Genomic DNA, 15,967 nt, shown 5'->3' on the forward strand with positions numbered 1-15,967 from the left:
ATGCAAGAAGCCTGTTGGTAGTAAGTTTTTGTCTGTGTTTGATACAGTTCAGTTCAGAAAATGGGCAGAGATATTTCAGAGACAATATGAGAAAACACTCATGTTTTGGTTACATTTCAGTCCCCTGTATAGCATTTTTCCTTCTCTGTGCTCCTGTTTCAGTGGACATTATAAGAAAAAATGCCATTAACATTGAGAGGGGAAGTGGCATTAAAATGTGGAGATGCCCAAATGCCAGGGCAATGGGGTCTGGGTAATTCTCTAAGACGCTCTGAGGTTTGAAACAGCTCTTTGTTGGAAGCCCCAAAAGCATTCTGCCAAAGACACCAGCTGGTCACTGATGTTTCTCATCCAGCTGTCAGGCAGCAGCCATCTCTGGTGGGCTGGAGTTTTGAGGTGTGTTCTAATCCTGCCCTTTGCTGTGTGCCACTGAGCACAGGGAAGAGCCAGATTAGGCATCTGGCACTTGGCATCAAAGTTACAAAAATGGAATAATTCCTTTTATTAGAAATCTCTCCATTTCCTCTCTAAATTAGCAAATCTTCAGTGTGGGTTTAGACAACTTCTTAATGGAAATAAAGGCAGTTACACGTTTCATTCATTGTTCATGCAGAAAGAGATTGTGAAATAATTTAGTAAAGGTAGGAAGTCTGCCACAGGGACAAGGCTCTGGTTGGAGCAATTAGTGCTGAGGGGTTGGTGGTTCTGTTTCCAGGATGCTCAGCTGCTTTGCCCGTTTCTGGACCAAGGGGCTCTGGGTGCTATTTTGCTGCTCTTGGCCAGAGAGGCTGGCAAGAAGCAGAAGCAGAGGCAGATCCTTGTTTGCAGTGAGGCTGGTGGGTAAGGAGCTGTGTCTCTGTCCCGGCAGTGCTTGTGCAGGGGGTTCATGCCAGCAGCCCTGAAGTCGCCCAGCGCGACGCCCTGCCCGTGCTCTGGTCCTGCCTGGGGAACAAGGCGCTGCCTGTGCGGAGCGCCAACGTCCGCACCGTGGCCACCAAGCTCGCCTCTGCCCTCTGCAAGGTGATGGGCACCCAGCTGAAGGAATGTGCTGCCAGCAAGCCTCCACATGTGCGGGAAAACCTCTCCAAAATGCTGGGCTGGTGAAGGCGAGATGTTCTCCAGAAAGCTGAGGAAGCGCTGGGTTGGACACCTCTGGATTTGCCTTTTGAGCTGTGCCAAAAGTGACGAAATCCTAAGGAAGGGTGTGCATCTGCCCCTGCTCTCTCCATTGCCCTTCCTACTCATGGCATGGGGGGCCTGAAGCAGCTCCAGATGGAGGACAAGGTGAAGGCAATCATGGCTCAGCCTCACACAGAGGTGAGGGGGGAGCTGGGCCAGTCTCTGCTGGCAGGAAGGGTCTGGTGGCAGCCCAGAGAGGCTGTGCACATTGCCAGGGAACAGCTGTGCCCTGCACGTGCCCCTGCAATGAGCTGTGCTGCTGCCAGTGCCCCTGGAGCTGTGGGGCTGCTGAGCTGTGGGGCAGGCAGAGGAGCAGGAGGGTGCATGTGCAGCTGAGCCATTCCTGGAGAGCACAGGGCTCTGGGCTCCCTGCTGTCCCAGGGCAGCCCAGAGGCCAGGCTGTGCCTGTGCCAGCTCTGGGCAAGTGGCTCAGGGTTTGCCCTGGCCTGCCTCAGTGTCTGCCAGCAGGAGCACGTTTCCCTGTGCAGCTGTTTGAACATTTCCAGGAAATGTGTCCCATGAAATATGAGCTTCAGCTGCTTTAGGTTTGCATGGTGGCCTCTGTTAAACTTTGTGTCTCCATTTTGCAGATCTGACTGGTTACAGTCTTACCGAGAAGTTTTCTCCGGACCCTCCCGATGTTCCCTCACCCACAAAGTCCTCACCTCCCATCCAGAAGAGCTCTCTTTCCTCCAAGCTCAGGAAGAAGCTGCCGCCTGTATGGAGAGTGTTTGAAGAATAGGATTGATGTGTTAGGCTTCATAGTTACAGCTGTACATATGTTCTGATCTTTAGATGTAGTTTTGAATTGATGTGTTTTGATTCTGTCTTTAAGTTTTGATGATATTTTTAATTGTATATATTTTATTTTTATGATGAAAAAAGTAAATAAATAAATAAAATTTAAATAAACCAAGAGGAGAATGTGAGACCAGGACCTGCCAGCCTAGAGATTATGGGAGTGCAGCTCACTCAATGTGCCAGTGTCTCACCACATCCTTTCCTCATTGGGCCTCTCCTCTTCCTCTTTGGCCATCTTTTCTTTGTGTCATTTGTGCTGCTGCTCTTTGTTACTTGGCATTACAGGGCCACCATTGACCTTTTTGGGGGACAGTGAATCCAAAAGATCCTGTCTAGTCAAAGGTTTTCTACCTAGGTGTGTTCTGTGCTCACCAAAGGCCTGAGCAAAGAAACCAAGAGAAGTGTGCCCAAATCCCAAAGCTTTGCTCCTTTGCAATCTCCCACAGATCTGGCTCACAGGTGTCTTCAATCACAATTCCATAGGTAAGAAGAGGTCATGTATTTCACTGGGAAAAGATGCGCTGCTTTGGCAAAATCACCTGTATGTATATTTACCTGGGACAGCAGTGCAGCTGTGTTGTTTGCACCTTGTTTGCAGAAGGATGAGTGCACTGGGAGGCCAATAACAAGTGACAAGGGTTCCTCAAATCTGCACTGCAGCCTGGGTGCCATTCAGCCCAGAGCTAGGGGAACATTTGTTCCCATGGACCAGTGCTTGCCAGTGGAATGAATTCCTGCACAGCTGGAAGAAGCAATTCTGGATTCAGCTCCAGCTGTTGGTGGACTGCATGATCATTGACAATGCTGCTCTTCCAGAAATTATTCTGCAGTTTCCTTTCATAGTCATTTGAAGCTTTTAAACTTCACATTTCAATTTGCTTTGCCTTAGGGAAAAACACTTCTGGGCCCGGTGCAAACTGTAACCTTTGGACAGCAAAGTCCTCATGGTTGCACACTTCTGATGTCACAAAATGTCACCTGGCTGCATGTGTTTGCTTAGCTCTGGGTCTAGTCCTGGCCTAGTAAAGCCCAGGCAGGGTGGCACATTGCAGGGAAAACTGGTCCATGAGCTTATGGGGTTGCCATCAGCAGCAGAGTGAATGTGCCCTTTGGGGATTCCTCTGGAGACAAAATTAGAGACCTACTCCATGCCACAATATTCTCTTAGATCTTTCTAAAATATCCTAGAAAAGGCTGTGAAACTTCACACCTGCTTGCACACCCACTGTTTGAAGAGGGGCATTTTTGTCCCTCCTCAAAGTCATTGCTCTTGCACATCAGAAACATGAACATCCACCAACAGGAATGATGCATGGTCCTGCTGCTGCTGCAGAGCACTGGGCAGTGCAGACCTGGGTGTTACCAATATGAGCACTTAATTAGCATTTCATGCTCCTTCAAGCTGTCCAGATCTCAGGGCTTTTTGTTTCAAAGCAGCCACTGCACCTCTAGGGAAGGTGGCTTCATCTCTAGGGAAGAACAGGAAATGGGAAACAGCGACTGCCAGCCTTGCAGGAATGTGGGGGAAAACCTGAAGTGTCTGCATCAAAAGATGAATGGGAAGAGTGTAATTGCCAAAGCAAACACTTCGTTAGGATAGCAAGAGCTGTTCTTTACTGCATGCTTGCATGAAGATCATTTGGGATCTCCTTTTTTTTGTCTCATGTAGAAAAGGAGCTCTTAATAATACCATGCTACTTAAACCAGATTGGGATGTAGCTCTGTAGGTGTTCATAATGAAGCAGACTGCCTGCTGTGTCACTGCCAGCCCTGCTGAGCCTGCGAGGGACTGTAGTGTATCCCATGCCTGTTTTGCCTCCAAGCAGAGCTTGGTTTTCCTCATTAGTGTGGAGTAAATACAAGTGTAATAAAATGGACAATTAAACTGGCCACTTTGGAGGATATGCTCATGCTTTGGCATGTCAGTCCTGTACCTCATGCTCCCAAGGCTTGTTACTCATCATAAAGTATTTTAACAAAAAAACCTCAGCTCTCATGTTACATCTGAATAAAATTGCAAAAGATCATCAAGAATTCTGCTGTCAGGAACAAGACAAGAGCCTTCCGACACTCACTTGCAGCTGTCCTGGATTGCTGCAGCCCTTTGTGAAAAGCTGCTGCAGACAGAGTGTTTGGAGTTGGTTTGGGCCTTTATGAAAGATCTGTGGAGCAGTGCGCAGGGCTCTCCTGGCAGGAAACTGTTTGTCCAAGCCCAGGGACACGGTGCCGGCAGGAGCGGAGCGGCCCCGCTCCCAGCCGAGAGTCTGTGAGCTGAGCCACGCCGGGGAGAAAAGGCAGCAGGGGCTCCAGCCCAGCTGCTTCACTGCCCTGCCCGCTCCATGGAGCTCTGCCATGGGAGAAAGCCGACGCCGGACGAGCCCCTGAGCTTCCATCAGCTGCTGGAACTGCTCCGTGACAGCTCCTGTTCTTCCGAGAGAGACCCCAGTGCCTTCTTGTAACGCGTGTCATGGGGGGATTCTGTTATTATTTATTTACATATTTATTAACAATATGATATTTATTAACAACAGTTAATAAACTGTTGGGGGTTTTCTACTTTCATCTATCAGTAGTAATTTCCTATTGCTGGAAAGGGGTTGTTGGAACACTTCAGAGGAAATGATTTGTTGCACAATATCCTGTTTGAAGTTGTCTCAAACTGTGTGAGACAGATGGCTTCACACAGGAGCATCCCCAAGGCTGCTGAGGGGAAGGCACAGAGGAAGACAAACCCAGTATTTCTGAGGGAACTCCTTGACACCAACCCAACCTGAGCTGTCAAACAGCAGACCTGACGTTTTGAGACATGGGCCAAAGGGGAAACCTTTCAGTGTGTTTGGTCCAGGCTGGGTTATGCTCGAGGCAAAGGTGTGTCAGTGTGTTGGATAATACTCTTTTCTTGACCTAGAGATGGGGCAACTGAGAGGTGTTTTAAAAACTTTTATTCCATTTTCAGTCTCATGAGAAGGGTGAGACAATACAGATGTTATAATTCACGCCATCACAATTAAGAAGCCAACTATTTCCTAATTACAGTATTTCTTGGTCTATCAGCTTTTTGCCATGCCATGTTGTAGATGCCTTAAAGTCAATTATTTAAAACTACCCCGTGTGGGTCCCACTACAATGCATCTTTCATAGCTCTGTTTTTCCAAAGTCTTATTTGCAAGGCCATCTTTTGAAACTTTTTTCTAGCTCCATTTCTCTCTCAACAATATCTGTTCTATTCCATGGCATTTTTAAGTTAGCATTTCTTGTCTCAAGATTTATATACAGATTCATACGGTGTGGGCCTTCTATTAGGCCCTAAAATCTTTCTACAAATCCATTTCCCCCATCAGTGCACTTGGCTCCTTCTCTCCTCATTGTGCCTGGCAAGCACAGGAGCCCAGAGCTCTGGCAGAACCCATCACAGCACTCAGTGGGAGCAAACTTGTGTCCAGTCCTCGCCTGGAGCTGTGGTGCCCAGCATTCCACCACACTGGAATGAGGAACTGTTCCTGCTCTTTCAGAAGGAGCTGAGGAGCTTTGACCTTCAGGTCAATTGTCTGCAGGCTCCTGCAGTGCCTGGTGCTGCTCCCTTGCCAGAGGCACCCCAGGCCAGGGGGCACATCTGGGCTGCTGTGTCTGGCTCTGGGGCTCCCTGTTCTGGGCAGTGAGGAGGAGCTGCAGAGGCTCTGCAGGACTGACAGGATGGGCTTTGGGGCTGGCAGGAGAAGCTGAGGGACCTGGGCTGCTGGAGCTCCTGAAGAGGAGGCCCAGGGCTCATCCTGTGACTGCTTCAAGGGTGGTTACAGAGAATCCCAGAATCAGCAAGGTTGGAACAGGCCATGGAGATCATTAAGTCCAACCTGTGCCCTGGCACCGCCTTGTCTCCCCTGAGCCTCCTCCAGGATAAACAACTGCAGGTCCCTCAGCCACTCCTCACAGGACTTGTGTTGTTCCACACCCCTCCCCAGCCTTGTTGCCCTTCTCTGGACACACTCCAGCCCTTCCATGTCCTTCCTAAATTGGGGGCCCAGAACTGGACACAGCACTGGAGGTGCTGCCCAACCAGTGTCCAGCACAGGGGAAAAATCACTGCCCTGCTCCTGCTGGCCACACCATTCCTGATCCAGGCCAGGAACCATTTGCCTTCTTGCCCACCTGGGCACACTGCTGGCTCCTGTCCAGCCTGCTGTCCCTCAGTCCCTGCAGGTCCCTTTCTGCCTGACTGTCCAGCCCCTCTGGCACCTTGTTGAGGGAGGGATGCAGGGAGGGAACGGGTCCAGATCCAATCCTTCCTGAAATGTGGTGTTTGCTGGCACTGCCAGTTCCCAGATCTTGATATTTCCATATTCTGGCACAGCCCAAGTCCAGCAATTTGCTGGCAAAGAAAGCCAAAACCAAGCAAATACCTGGTACCTACAGCAACCCGATCTCATGTTTGCTGACACCCCCAGGACCCAGATCCGGAATGTTTCAGATGCCTGCACAGCATAATTCCAGCAATTTGCTGGCACAGAAAATAAGCATCTGGCAATTTCCCAGTGCCGGCACATTCCGCACCAGGATCTGACATGCGCTGGCACTGCCAGTGCCCACATCTGGCAATTTCCCTCTTCTGGCACCACCCATATCCAGAATTTGCTGGCAAAGAAAGCTAAAACCTGGCAATTTCCCCTTGCCAGCACTGCCCAATCTGGACTTTGTTGGCAGCAGGATCCCAAGAAAGATGGAAGGAAAGAAGGAAAGAAAAGAGGAAGGCATCCAGACCCAGTCCTTCCTGGAGCCTGGAGCCTGAAATGTGGTGTTTGCTGGCACTGCCAGTGCCCAGATCTGGAAATTTCCCTATTCTGGCACAGCCCAAGTGCAGCAATTTGCTGGCACAGAAATCCAAAACCTGTGGCAGCTTCCTGCTACTGGGTCTGGCACCACCCACATCTTGTGTTTCCTGCACCAGAACCCAGATTTGGAAATTTCTCAGTGCCAGCAGAGCCCAAATCTGGCAGATTTCTGTCGCTGGCAATGACACCACCTAGATCTGGTGTTTGCTGGCAGCGCCAGCGCCCAGATCTGAAAACTTCCTGGTGCTGGTACAGCCCAAGTCCAGTGATTTGCTGGCACAGAAAGCCAAAATTTGGAAATCTGCAGGTTCTGGCTCCAGCACCATCCAGATCTGGTGTTTTCTGGGACCGCCAGTGCCCAGATTTGGAAATTTCCCGATGCCTTCACAGCCCAGGTCTAGCAATTTGGTTTTAGCTTGCTTAGGAAGAGAAGTTCCTTGGACTGTGACTTTCCTTTTTCTTGGAACTGTTTAAACCTGCTCTGGACTGAAAACCCAGACAAACACCCGCAGCAGCTCACACCTGTGGCTCACCGAGCTCTGGGACGCTGCATCCCAGCGCCACAGGGACTTAAAAGAGACCGAGTGAGCCAACTACAACCCACAAAAAGGACTTTCTGAATTTGCCATCTCTTCAGCACTGTCAGAGGTTTGATTTCATATTATTCATTTTTCATGCTTGTGAATAATTTACTTGTTAAATAACCTGGGTTTTTTCACTTTTCTTGAGGGAAGTCTTTTCCTGACCTAGTAGGGGGAGGGGCCGCTTGAACTTGCTCTCCAGACGGACCCCTTTTGGAGATTTCCTCCCCAAATTTGCCCTAAGCCAGCACAAACAGTTACAATGAAAATTGCACCAGTGGCATCATTTCCTGGTGGCAAATCTTGTGACAGAAAATTGACCTTATTCTCCATGAGAGATTCTTGGGAAGAGCAGACAGGAGAAGATTCCTGGAAAACTGAAACAGCTTTCCAGAAGTGAAATGAAAATGAAAGAAACAATCCAAGATATTTCCCTCTATTTGTTTCTATGCTCCCCTTTTCCATGTTGCACTACTTCTCCATCCCAGTAATTCCAGATGCACTGCACCTCTAAGATTGGTGACTTAGTGACTTTTGGACACTCTAAAATACCATGAGCCACACACAGTTTTCCTTCCCCTGTTTTTACAGGAAAGCAACACTGGAGGTGTCAGTGCAGTGCTGGGGTCAGGTAGGAATCCTACCCCAAGGGAAGGTGCCCTGACAGTGTTTGACCCTCAGCAAGGACAATGCCCAGCAGCGAGCGAGGGGATCGCTGTGCCAGTGTGCAGGAGTCAGGGCTCTGCATCTGCGCTCAGCACTGCAAAGTTCCCGTGTTTGGACAGACGAAGGGGCTGTCCCCGGGGCGCGCGGGGCTCGAACGTGGGGCTCGTGGGGCCAGCGGGGAACGGACACGGGGACGAACGGCCCCGGTGCTTCAGTTGCAGCGGCGGCAGCGGCGGCAGCAGCAGCGGCGGCAGCGGAAGCGGCGGCAGCGGAAAAGAGATATTTTGAATATTCTCTTTCTTTCTCTTTCTCTCCCGTTTCCCGCTGTCGGGCACTCTTCTCTCGGGATCCCTTGCCCGGCGTCCCTCTCCTCTCCCCGCCTCCCTCTCCCCTGCCGGGCCGGGCCATGCCCCCGGCCCCGGGCGGGGCTGCCCCGTGCCCGGCCCCGGCCGTCCCGCCGCGGTCTCGCCTCCGCCCGGCTCTGGCCGTACTGGCGGTGGCGCTGCTGGGCGGGCATCAGTGCCTGGGGCGGGGGCGGCATCGCATGCCTCCGCCTGGCCCGAGCCCGGCCCCGCCCCCGCCCCGGCCCCAGCCCCGGCCCCGGCCCCGAGGCAGGCTCCGGCCCCGGCCCCAGCCCCGTCCCCAGCCCCGTCCCCCGCCCCGGCTCCGGCCCCGACCCCAGCCCCGGCCCCGGCCCCGGCCCCGGCTCCTCCCGGGGCCCGCGGAGCACACACGCGGCGCGGCCGCTCCCGCCGCCTCCGCTGCGGCTTCCCCGGCCCGAGCTCCGCCGCTCGGCAGCGCGGCCTCCGGCCCCGAGCCTCCCGTGCCGCGTTCCCGGGAGCGAACGCCCGGGCATGGCCGGCCCGGGGCGGGTGAGGGGCGCTCGGGGGCCGTTGCTGGCCCCGGGCCGAGCGCTGACAGCCGCGTCCCGCCCGCAGGGACGGCGCAGGAGGCCCTGCTGGAGCGGTACCGGCTGAGATCGCTGCTGGGGCGCGGCGGCTTCGGCAGAGTCTTCGCGGCCACGAGGCTCTCGGACGGCGCCCCGGTGAGCGGCGGGGCCGGCGGCGGGCGCAGGAGGAGGGGATGGAGGAGGAGGAGGGCGGAGGGCAGAGGATGCAGTACGAGCTCACCCCGCTGCTGCCCTTGGCTTGCAGGTGGCCATCAAAAGGGTGCCACGGAACCGCGTCCGGCACTGGGGCGAGCTGGTGAGTGAGCGGGGCCAGCAGCCGGGGCTGCCGGCCAGGGATGAGCCGGGGCCCGGCACGGTGGGAGCCGCCAGGACGCCCCGAGGGAGAGCGGGCGTGGGGCCAGCGCAGGGCGCAGAGCATCCCGGGCTGGCTGAGGGCTTCCCCAGGCCTGGCACGGCATCGGCCCCACTGACGGCATCGTGCTCCTCCCGCAGCCCGACGGCACCAGCGCACCCCTGGAGATCGTGCTGCTGGCCAAGGTGTCCACTGGCTTCCCCGGTGTGGTCCAGCTGCTGGAGTGGCTCGAGCTCCCCAACTGCATCGTGATGGTGCTGGAGCGGCCAGAGCAGTGTCAGGACCTGCATCGTTTCATTGGGGCACGGCGGTTCCTGCCCGAGGAGGAGGCGCGGGCGCTGTTCCGCCAGGTGCTGGAGGCCGTGCGGCACTGCACCAGCTGCGGGGTCCTGCACAGGGACATCAAGCCAGAGAACATCCTGGTTGACCTGGACACCGGGCAGGCCAAGCTGATTGACTTTGGCTGTGGCACCTACCTGCAGGACACAGTCTACACACACTTTGCAGGTGAGCCTACCCAGGGCTGTGCTCCCGCTGCTGACATCTCATGGCCCAACATCTCCCAGCCCAAGCTGGCTGTGGCAGCGGGGATTCTCCCTTTTGCTGCCAGTCAGGGCACTGAGTCCTCAGCTGAGTTGCTTTAGAGCGGGGCTGGGTGGGCAGCCATCTTCCAGCCCTGCTGACAGCCTTTGCCAGCCACTCTGCCCAGGATTGGGGCTGGGCTGGGGCAGCCAGCCGGACCAAAACCCCCGTGGGTGGGGGTAGCAGAGGGAGAGGGCAGAACCTGTGCCCCAGACACTTTGGTGTGCAGATGAGAGGAAGGGCTTGCACTACCCCACTCGCCCTGTTTCCCTTGGCTTCATAATATTTTTGGGGCAATGCAGGCAGGGAGGATAAGGGCATGTTTTTTCCCCAGCATGGAGTGGGTTTTTCCTTTGCATGTCATGGTCGGGCCTAGCCAGGGCTGCCCTCTTCCAGCACCAGAGGCTTCTTTTCCAACCCTAACTTTGTGCACAAGTCCCAGATGCTGGCGAGAGGGCAGTGGTCACCCTGTGTGCCCCTGATGCAGCCCCCGCGGGCCCAGGGATGCTGGGGCCAGGCTCTGGGAGCAGCAGCATCCCCCTGATGAACTCCATCTGTATTCCATAGGAACACTGTCCTACAGCCCCCCGGAATGGAACGACTTTGGCTGGTACCATGGCGAGGCAGCAACGGTCTGGTCCCTGGGCATCCTGCTGCACCAGATGGTCTGCGGGGAGCACCCTTTCAGGAGGGGCCGGAACCTCAGCTGGGGCCAGCTCCCGCTGCCACAAAGGCTCTCTCAAGGTGGATCCTCTTCTCTGGGCACGGGGGGAATCCCAGTGCTGGGAGCCAGCAGCGGGCTCGTGGGCATCCCGCTCTGGCAGCTGCTGAGGAGGTGGCACATGTCCTGCTCTCCTCCAAAATAGGGAATTGGTGGGAAAGTTTAGGCCCAGCTCAGAGTGCATCCAGCATGGCCTGGGCATGGGAACAGTGGGGTAAAGCAGACAGGAGCCTTCTCTGGCTGACCATCAGTTTCTGCTTTCTCTCCCCAGAGTGCAAAGACCTGATCTGGTGGTGTTTATCCGTGAACTCCTTGGACAGACCCACACTGGAAGACCTGTTCTGTGTTCCTTGGATGCAGGATATTCCTCTGCCATAGAAGAAGGGAGAGAGCCACAGGCACACTTTGATCCAGGGCCCTGGTAAGTTCCTGCTCCACATATGCCTTGGCAATGAGAAGCAAAGGAACCCAACCCTTTTTGTGCTGCCAGTGTCACTGGACCGGGGTCATGGGATGGGAACACGCAGCCCTTGTGCTGGAGCTGAGCTGCTCTGCCCAGCACTGGTGGCTGCCATCCCAGCTGGTTTTGCTTGTCCTGGTTCCCTGACAGCTGGGACCTGGGCAGAGCCCTGAGAGCCTGGTCTGCCCGCAGGGAAGGAGAAGGAGCCCCTGGAGAAGCTGTACCGGGTGGGGATGATGATGCTGCTGCTGCTGCTGGAGACAGCGAGGGTGACATCAAGGATGACAAGCTCTTCCTCAGCCTGGCCACTGGAGGCTGAAGGTGATGCACTTTGATTCTGGCACCTTCTTCAAAGCCAAACTCCACGGGGAATTTGCAGATGAGTCCCCATCTGGGGAAATTCTGCCAGATTTGGGCATGACCCAGCATGGCGGGGAACCAAAGGCTCCCCCTTTGCTGGGGCAGATGCAACTCATTCTTCAGTCGCTGCCCAGCTGCTTTTGGCAGGGCTGGGAGGATGGGCTGGGGTGGGTACGAAATGGGAGTGGGCTCCTGGGCCTGCCAACAGCCCCCAGCACCCACCGTGCCCCGGGCTGGGGCTGGGGCAGCCAGCCCGACACAAACCAACCCCATGGTGGGAGCAGAGGTGGGGCTCCAGAACCTGTGCACAGCTGCTTTGCTGTGCAGGCAAGGAAGGGCTTGGGCTGCTCCACTGCCCTTGTTTGCTTTGGGGTCACTGTGATTTTGGGGGACAGTGCAGGGAGGAAGAGAGAAAGTGTGGGATTCCCTCAGCCATGGCTGGGTTTTTCCCTAGCATGTAGGGGTGGGGCCTTCCTCAAGGCCCTGACAGAGATAAGAGTTTTTACTGTTTTTCTTGTTTTCCCTTTTTGTCTCAAAACTCTTGTCAATAATGTGTTGTTTGTTATTCCAGAGGAAGCATTCGAGGTGGTCCAGTGTGGATGGGGAAGTGCTTGGGAGCAGCTGTGGCGTGGATGGGCCGTGCCCTTGGAGAAGGCTGAGGCCATGGTTTGGGAGCAGCTTTTCTTCCAGCCGTGGCTGGTGTGAGGTGGGTCCCTGTGTGCTTGGCAGGGTGGGATCAGAGATTTTGGGAGCTGGCAGCGAGCACAGGAGCATCCTGCTCTGGGCAGCTGCTGAGGGCTGGATGTGCCGTGGCTGGCTGCAGGCTGGGCACATGTCCTGCCCTCCTGCTCTGTGCCAAAGGCAGCAGGGATGGGCAGCTCTGGGCACAGCTCTGGGCACAGCCAGCATGGCCTGGGCACCGCAGGCCTTGGCACAAGGGCACAGGAGCCCTCAGCTGACGGGCGGTTTCTGCTTTCTCTCCTTGCAGCCGGGCTCTGCGGGTGCTGAGGCTGCTCTGGGCTCTGCCAGGGCTCTGCTGGGCTCAGCCCTGGGCCCAGCTGGGCTGGCTCTGCCCTCACATTGCTCTGACAGCTTTGCATCAGACGAGCCCGTTGTGAGCACAGCGCCTGAGCTTTCTGCTTTGGCAGGTGAGTGAGACTCTGCTGCAGGCCCAGAGATTGCAGCTGGGGACACACATCCAACTGGCAAGGACCCAAACTCTCCCCAGTCCCGTCTGAACACCTGGATCTGTACAGGGTGTTTTCTTCTTGACTGGCTGGAATTGTGCAATTGCATTTTCTTCCTCCTCTAGCAGTGCCACGGGTGGGCCAAAGCTGGCGAGTGGGCCGTGTTCCTGAGGCAGTGCAGTCTGGAGCTGGTGGATGGAGAATTGCCCTTCTGCACTGCCAAACCAGAGCAAAAAGCTGTCAGTGGGACTTCGTGTCTCTAAGAAACTCCTGGCAGTTACAACAGGTATGTGCAGCTCATTCCCAGGCTGAGAAGGAAGGTCATCTTCTAAAGGATGTGGGCTTTGACAGAGTTTCCATTCCCAGTCCTGCTTGGAGCTGGAAGGGCACAAAGCAATTTCCTCTTGCTTTGAGCACAATTTCAAATACCAATGTTGGAAACAAAGCCCAAAATCTTTTAAGAGGCTTTTGAGGTCACAAAGATGGATCCATGCCATCAGCACATTTACAATGTAAATAACTGAGTTCTCTTTTTAAAAAGATCATTTACCTCTTAATGCAAAGAAAGTAACTTGGCATTTATGGTTTTTTTTTCATTAATTGTATGTTATGTTTTTTCACTAACACTTGGATTTTATTCTTATCTTTTACAATTTATCAATTTTTTTTCCTTTTTCCTTTTTTTTTCCTTTCAATAGAAAACATGTCCTATCAAAGGAATGTCCTTTGCTCCTGGTTCCTGTGTGGAGCAGCTCCCTTCCTGCTGGCTGAGCTGCTCAGGCAGAGCCCGGCAGCTCCTGGCCCTGCAGGGCTGAGGCTTTTCCCCGTTGCTGGGCACAGACTGATGGAGCAGCACTGCTGAACACGGGCACACAGAGGGACCAGCAGCAGCTGCCTTTGGCCACCTGAGGCTCCAGGGCCCAAACTCTGAGCAGCCAGGGCTGGAAGAGACTGGCAGGATCTGATCCCTGACTCTGGGCCAGGGCTGCACAAATGACCCCACAGCAGCAGCAGCAGCAGCAGCAGCAGCAGCAGCAGCAGCAGCAGATGGAGCTGACTTTGAGCACAGCCCCTGCCCCTCTTCCCTCCCGTGTGCAGTGGTGTCACAGCAGCCTGAGGCACCTGGGAGCCCCCAGTGCCAGCAGGGACTGGAGATGGCAGCCCTGGGCTCCTGGAGGCTGTGCAAGGAACGGAGCTGGGCACTCCCTGTCCATGGGGAGCTTCCAGATGGAAAAGGCTGCTGTGCCCAGGCAGCTCCAAGGGCACAGAAAGGAGGCTCTGGAGCACTGGATCTGTGCCAGTGCCACAGTCCTGGGCAGCAGCCAGCGAGCCCTGGGGGAACAGAGGGCACAGCAAGAGGGACAGAACCAGGCAATGGCAGAGACTGGAGAGAGCCAGGCCTGGGAGCAGGAACAGCTGCTCCATTGCACTCTTGGAGAAAGCTCTTGGCTGGTTCAAAGCGCTGAAAGGTGTGAAGGGCAGAGAGGAGGCCACAACAAACAATGTTCCTGTTTGCACAGCCTCCCCTCTCTGTGTCCCAGAAGGAATTGCATTGACTGGATTCGTCTCTCCCAGTCGTCTCGTTCAGCATGAGCAGCTCAGCACCAGGAACTGAAGGAGCTGAAGCCTCAGGCCACAGGAGGTGGGCAAGAGGGAACTTTTGGAGCAAAGTAATGCTGCTAAAATAGCTCCAGCTGAATGCAGTGGATAGAATCATGGAATCACAGAATCCTCTCTGTTGGAAAAGCCCTCTGAGCTCACCCAGTGCAGCTGCTCACCCAGCAGTGCCAAGCCCAGCACTAAACCACATCCCTGAAGAGCCAAGGCCTGGACACCAGCCCTGAGTGAGGCCTGGACAGCAGGCCCTGAGCCAAAGGTGGTCTCTGGATGAACCTTCCAAGCAAAGGTTATCTTTGTATCTGCTCCCTGATGAAATATGCATGGTCATTAGCATTGAGATAGATGTAGCCACTCCTTAGTGAAACATGTATTGACCTTTGTGTATTTAGAAGCCAGACAAGGCCATGAAATCTGACATCTGGCCTTGTTTGGGGCTGTATGGTCAAAGTCACCTCCCTTGGTTCCTCCTTGAGCCCTGGCCAGGCTTTGGGAGGGTCGCAAGAGGAGGATGAAAGCAGATGTTGCCACACTAGCAGTGCTGTCAGTTTGTTCATTCAGCCCTGTCAGAGCTGGGCCCTCTCCCAGCAGGGTTGGAGCCTCACCTGGGGCTGGAGGCACCTGCAGGAATTCCCAGTGCCCAGGAGTGGCTCTGCAGCCCTTGGCTGTGACAGCTTCCCCAGCTGCTGTGTGGGTCTGGGGGATGGTAAAGGCTGAGGGTAAATGCTGCTGGATCTTTGTTAATCACTGCAGGCACTCTTTGGTGGGGATGGTTGGGTGCATTGCTGAGCTGCTCCTTTTGTGATTCTTTGCTGCTCTGAACTGCAGGAAATGACACTGATTCCTTCAGTTGGAGTCTGTGTCTTTGGTGCTGACCCTGCCCACTGGTAAAACAAAACTGGCCCAGTCTGGCCAGATGCCAGCAAAATGTCACTTGTTCAGTGTCAATGTGAGGAATCAGTCCCATCAGAAATTCCCAGCTGGGAAGCCCTTCCCTGGAGTTCCCTGGCTCTCGAGTGGGCTGAGGTCAGAGCCCCGTGTGAGCAGTGGGGCAGTCGGGTAAAAGAAGCTGCACCCCTGGATTTCTTCAAATGCATCCAAAAATTGCAAATGGAAAAGGAAAGGACCTTGTGAGTTTGGGCAGACGAAGATGAATTTGTTGAGAGTACATAGGAAACAGCACCTTCAGAGGGAACAATTCTTGTTGGAATGCTCCCACATGGAGCAACAGAAAAAGGTTTTAATCTTGAGCTCAGATGGACTTGTGCAAGTGAAATATCAATGTAATAAATAACTATATACAGATTTATAGTATAAAAAGACCTTAATATATGTTTGTATATTTATATATATGGCTATATCTACATATCTATATCTATATTTCTATATCAATATGTACATAAAAAATAATAATAATGTGAAATAGTGCTGACAATGCTAATTTGGTAGCTTTGGCTGCTCAGGGATGTAATACTAAATACCCTACAGAACAGGACTGGCCAAGACCCTAATGTCAGTGGTCAACTTTGTGAGATTGTATACAATGAAAAAAGGAGGAAGGGAGGAAATTGGCTATTTTTACAGGGTTTGCTGATACTGTGATGCAGAGTGCTTTGTCTGTTCCTGTGAAAAATACAGTGATTAAGCCTGCAGGGTTTTTCATGTACCAGACTATCCACAAGCTGCAGGATTGGTTGAAAGGGTGAAGGGGTTGTTAAAAGAGCA

At 54.0% G+C, this 15,967-nt stretch overlaps 1 protein-coding gene across 1 annotated transcript; it reads left to right on the forward strand.

The window, feature by feature from the left end:
* Window positions 1–8,076: 8,076 nt before the first annotated feature.
* Window positions 8,077–11,393, forward strand: LOC135460861 (serine/threonine-protein kinase pim-2-like). Its single transcript, XM_064737816.1, has 7 exons — window positions 8,077–8,611; window positions 8,713–9,098; window positions 9,208–9,258; window positions 9,456–9,822; window positions 10,465–10,641; window positions 10,890–11,039; window positions 11,271–11,393. The coding sequence occupies exons 1-6, from the start codon at window positions 8,077–8,079 to the stop codon at window positions 10,994–10,996; spliced, it is 1,623 nt and encodes a 540-aa protein (XP_064593886.1). The 3' UTR covers window positions 10,997–11,039; window positions 11,271–11,393.
* The last annotated feature ends 4,574 nt before the right edge of the window (window positions 11,394–15,967 follow it).

Source organism: Zonotrichia leucophrys, unplaced genomic scaffold (genome assembly GCF_028769735.1).
Source record: "Zonotrichia leucophrys gambelii isolate GWCS_2022_RI unplaced genomic scaffold, RI_Zleu_2.0 Scaffold_111_148278, whole genome shotgun sequence".
NCBI classification, from domain to species: Eukaryota; Metazoa; Chordata; class Aves; order Passeriformes; family Passerellidae; genus Zonotrichia; species Zonotrichia leucophrys.

Excerpts from the sequence above, each read along its gene's own strand:
- LOC135460861 (XM_064737816.1), top strand. The coding sequence starts at position 8,077 with ATGCCCAGCAGCGAGCGAGGGGATCGCTGTGCCAGTGTGCAGGAGTCA. Across the intron at positions 8,612-8,712 it reads CATCGCATGCCTCCGCCTGG|CCCGGCTCCGGCCCCGACCC; the intron begins CCCGAGCCCGGC and ends CCCGTCCCCCGC. Across the intron at positions 9,823-10,464 it reads AGTCTACACACACTTTGCAG|GAACACTGTCCTACAGCCCC; the intron begins GTGAGCCTACCC and ends TGTATTCCATAG.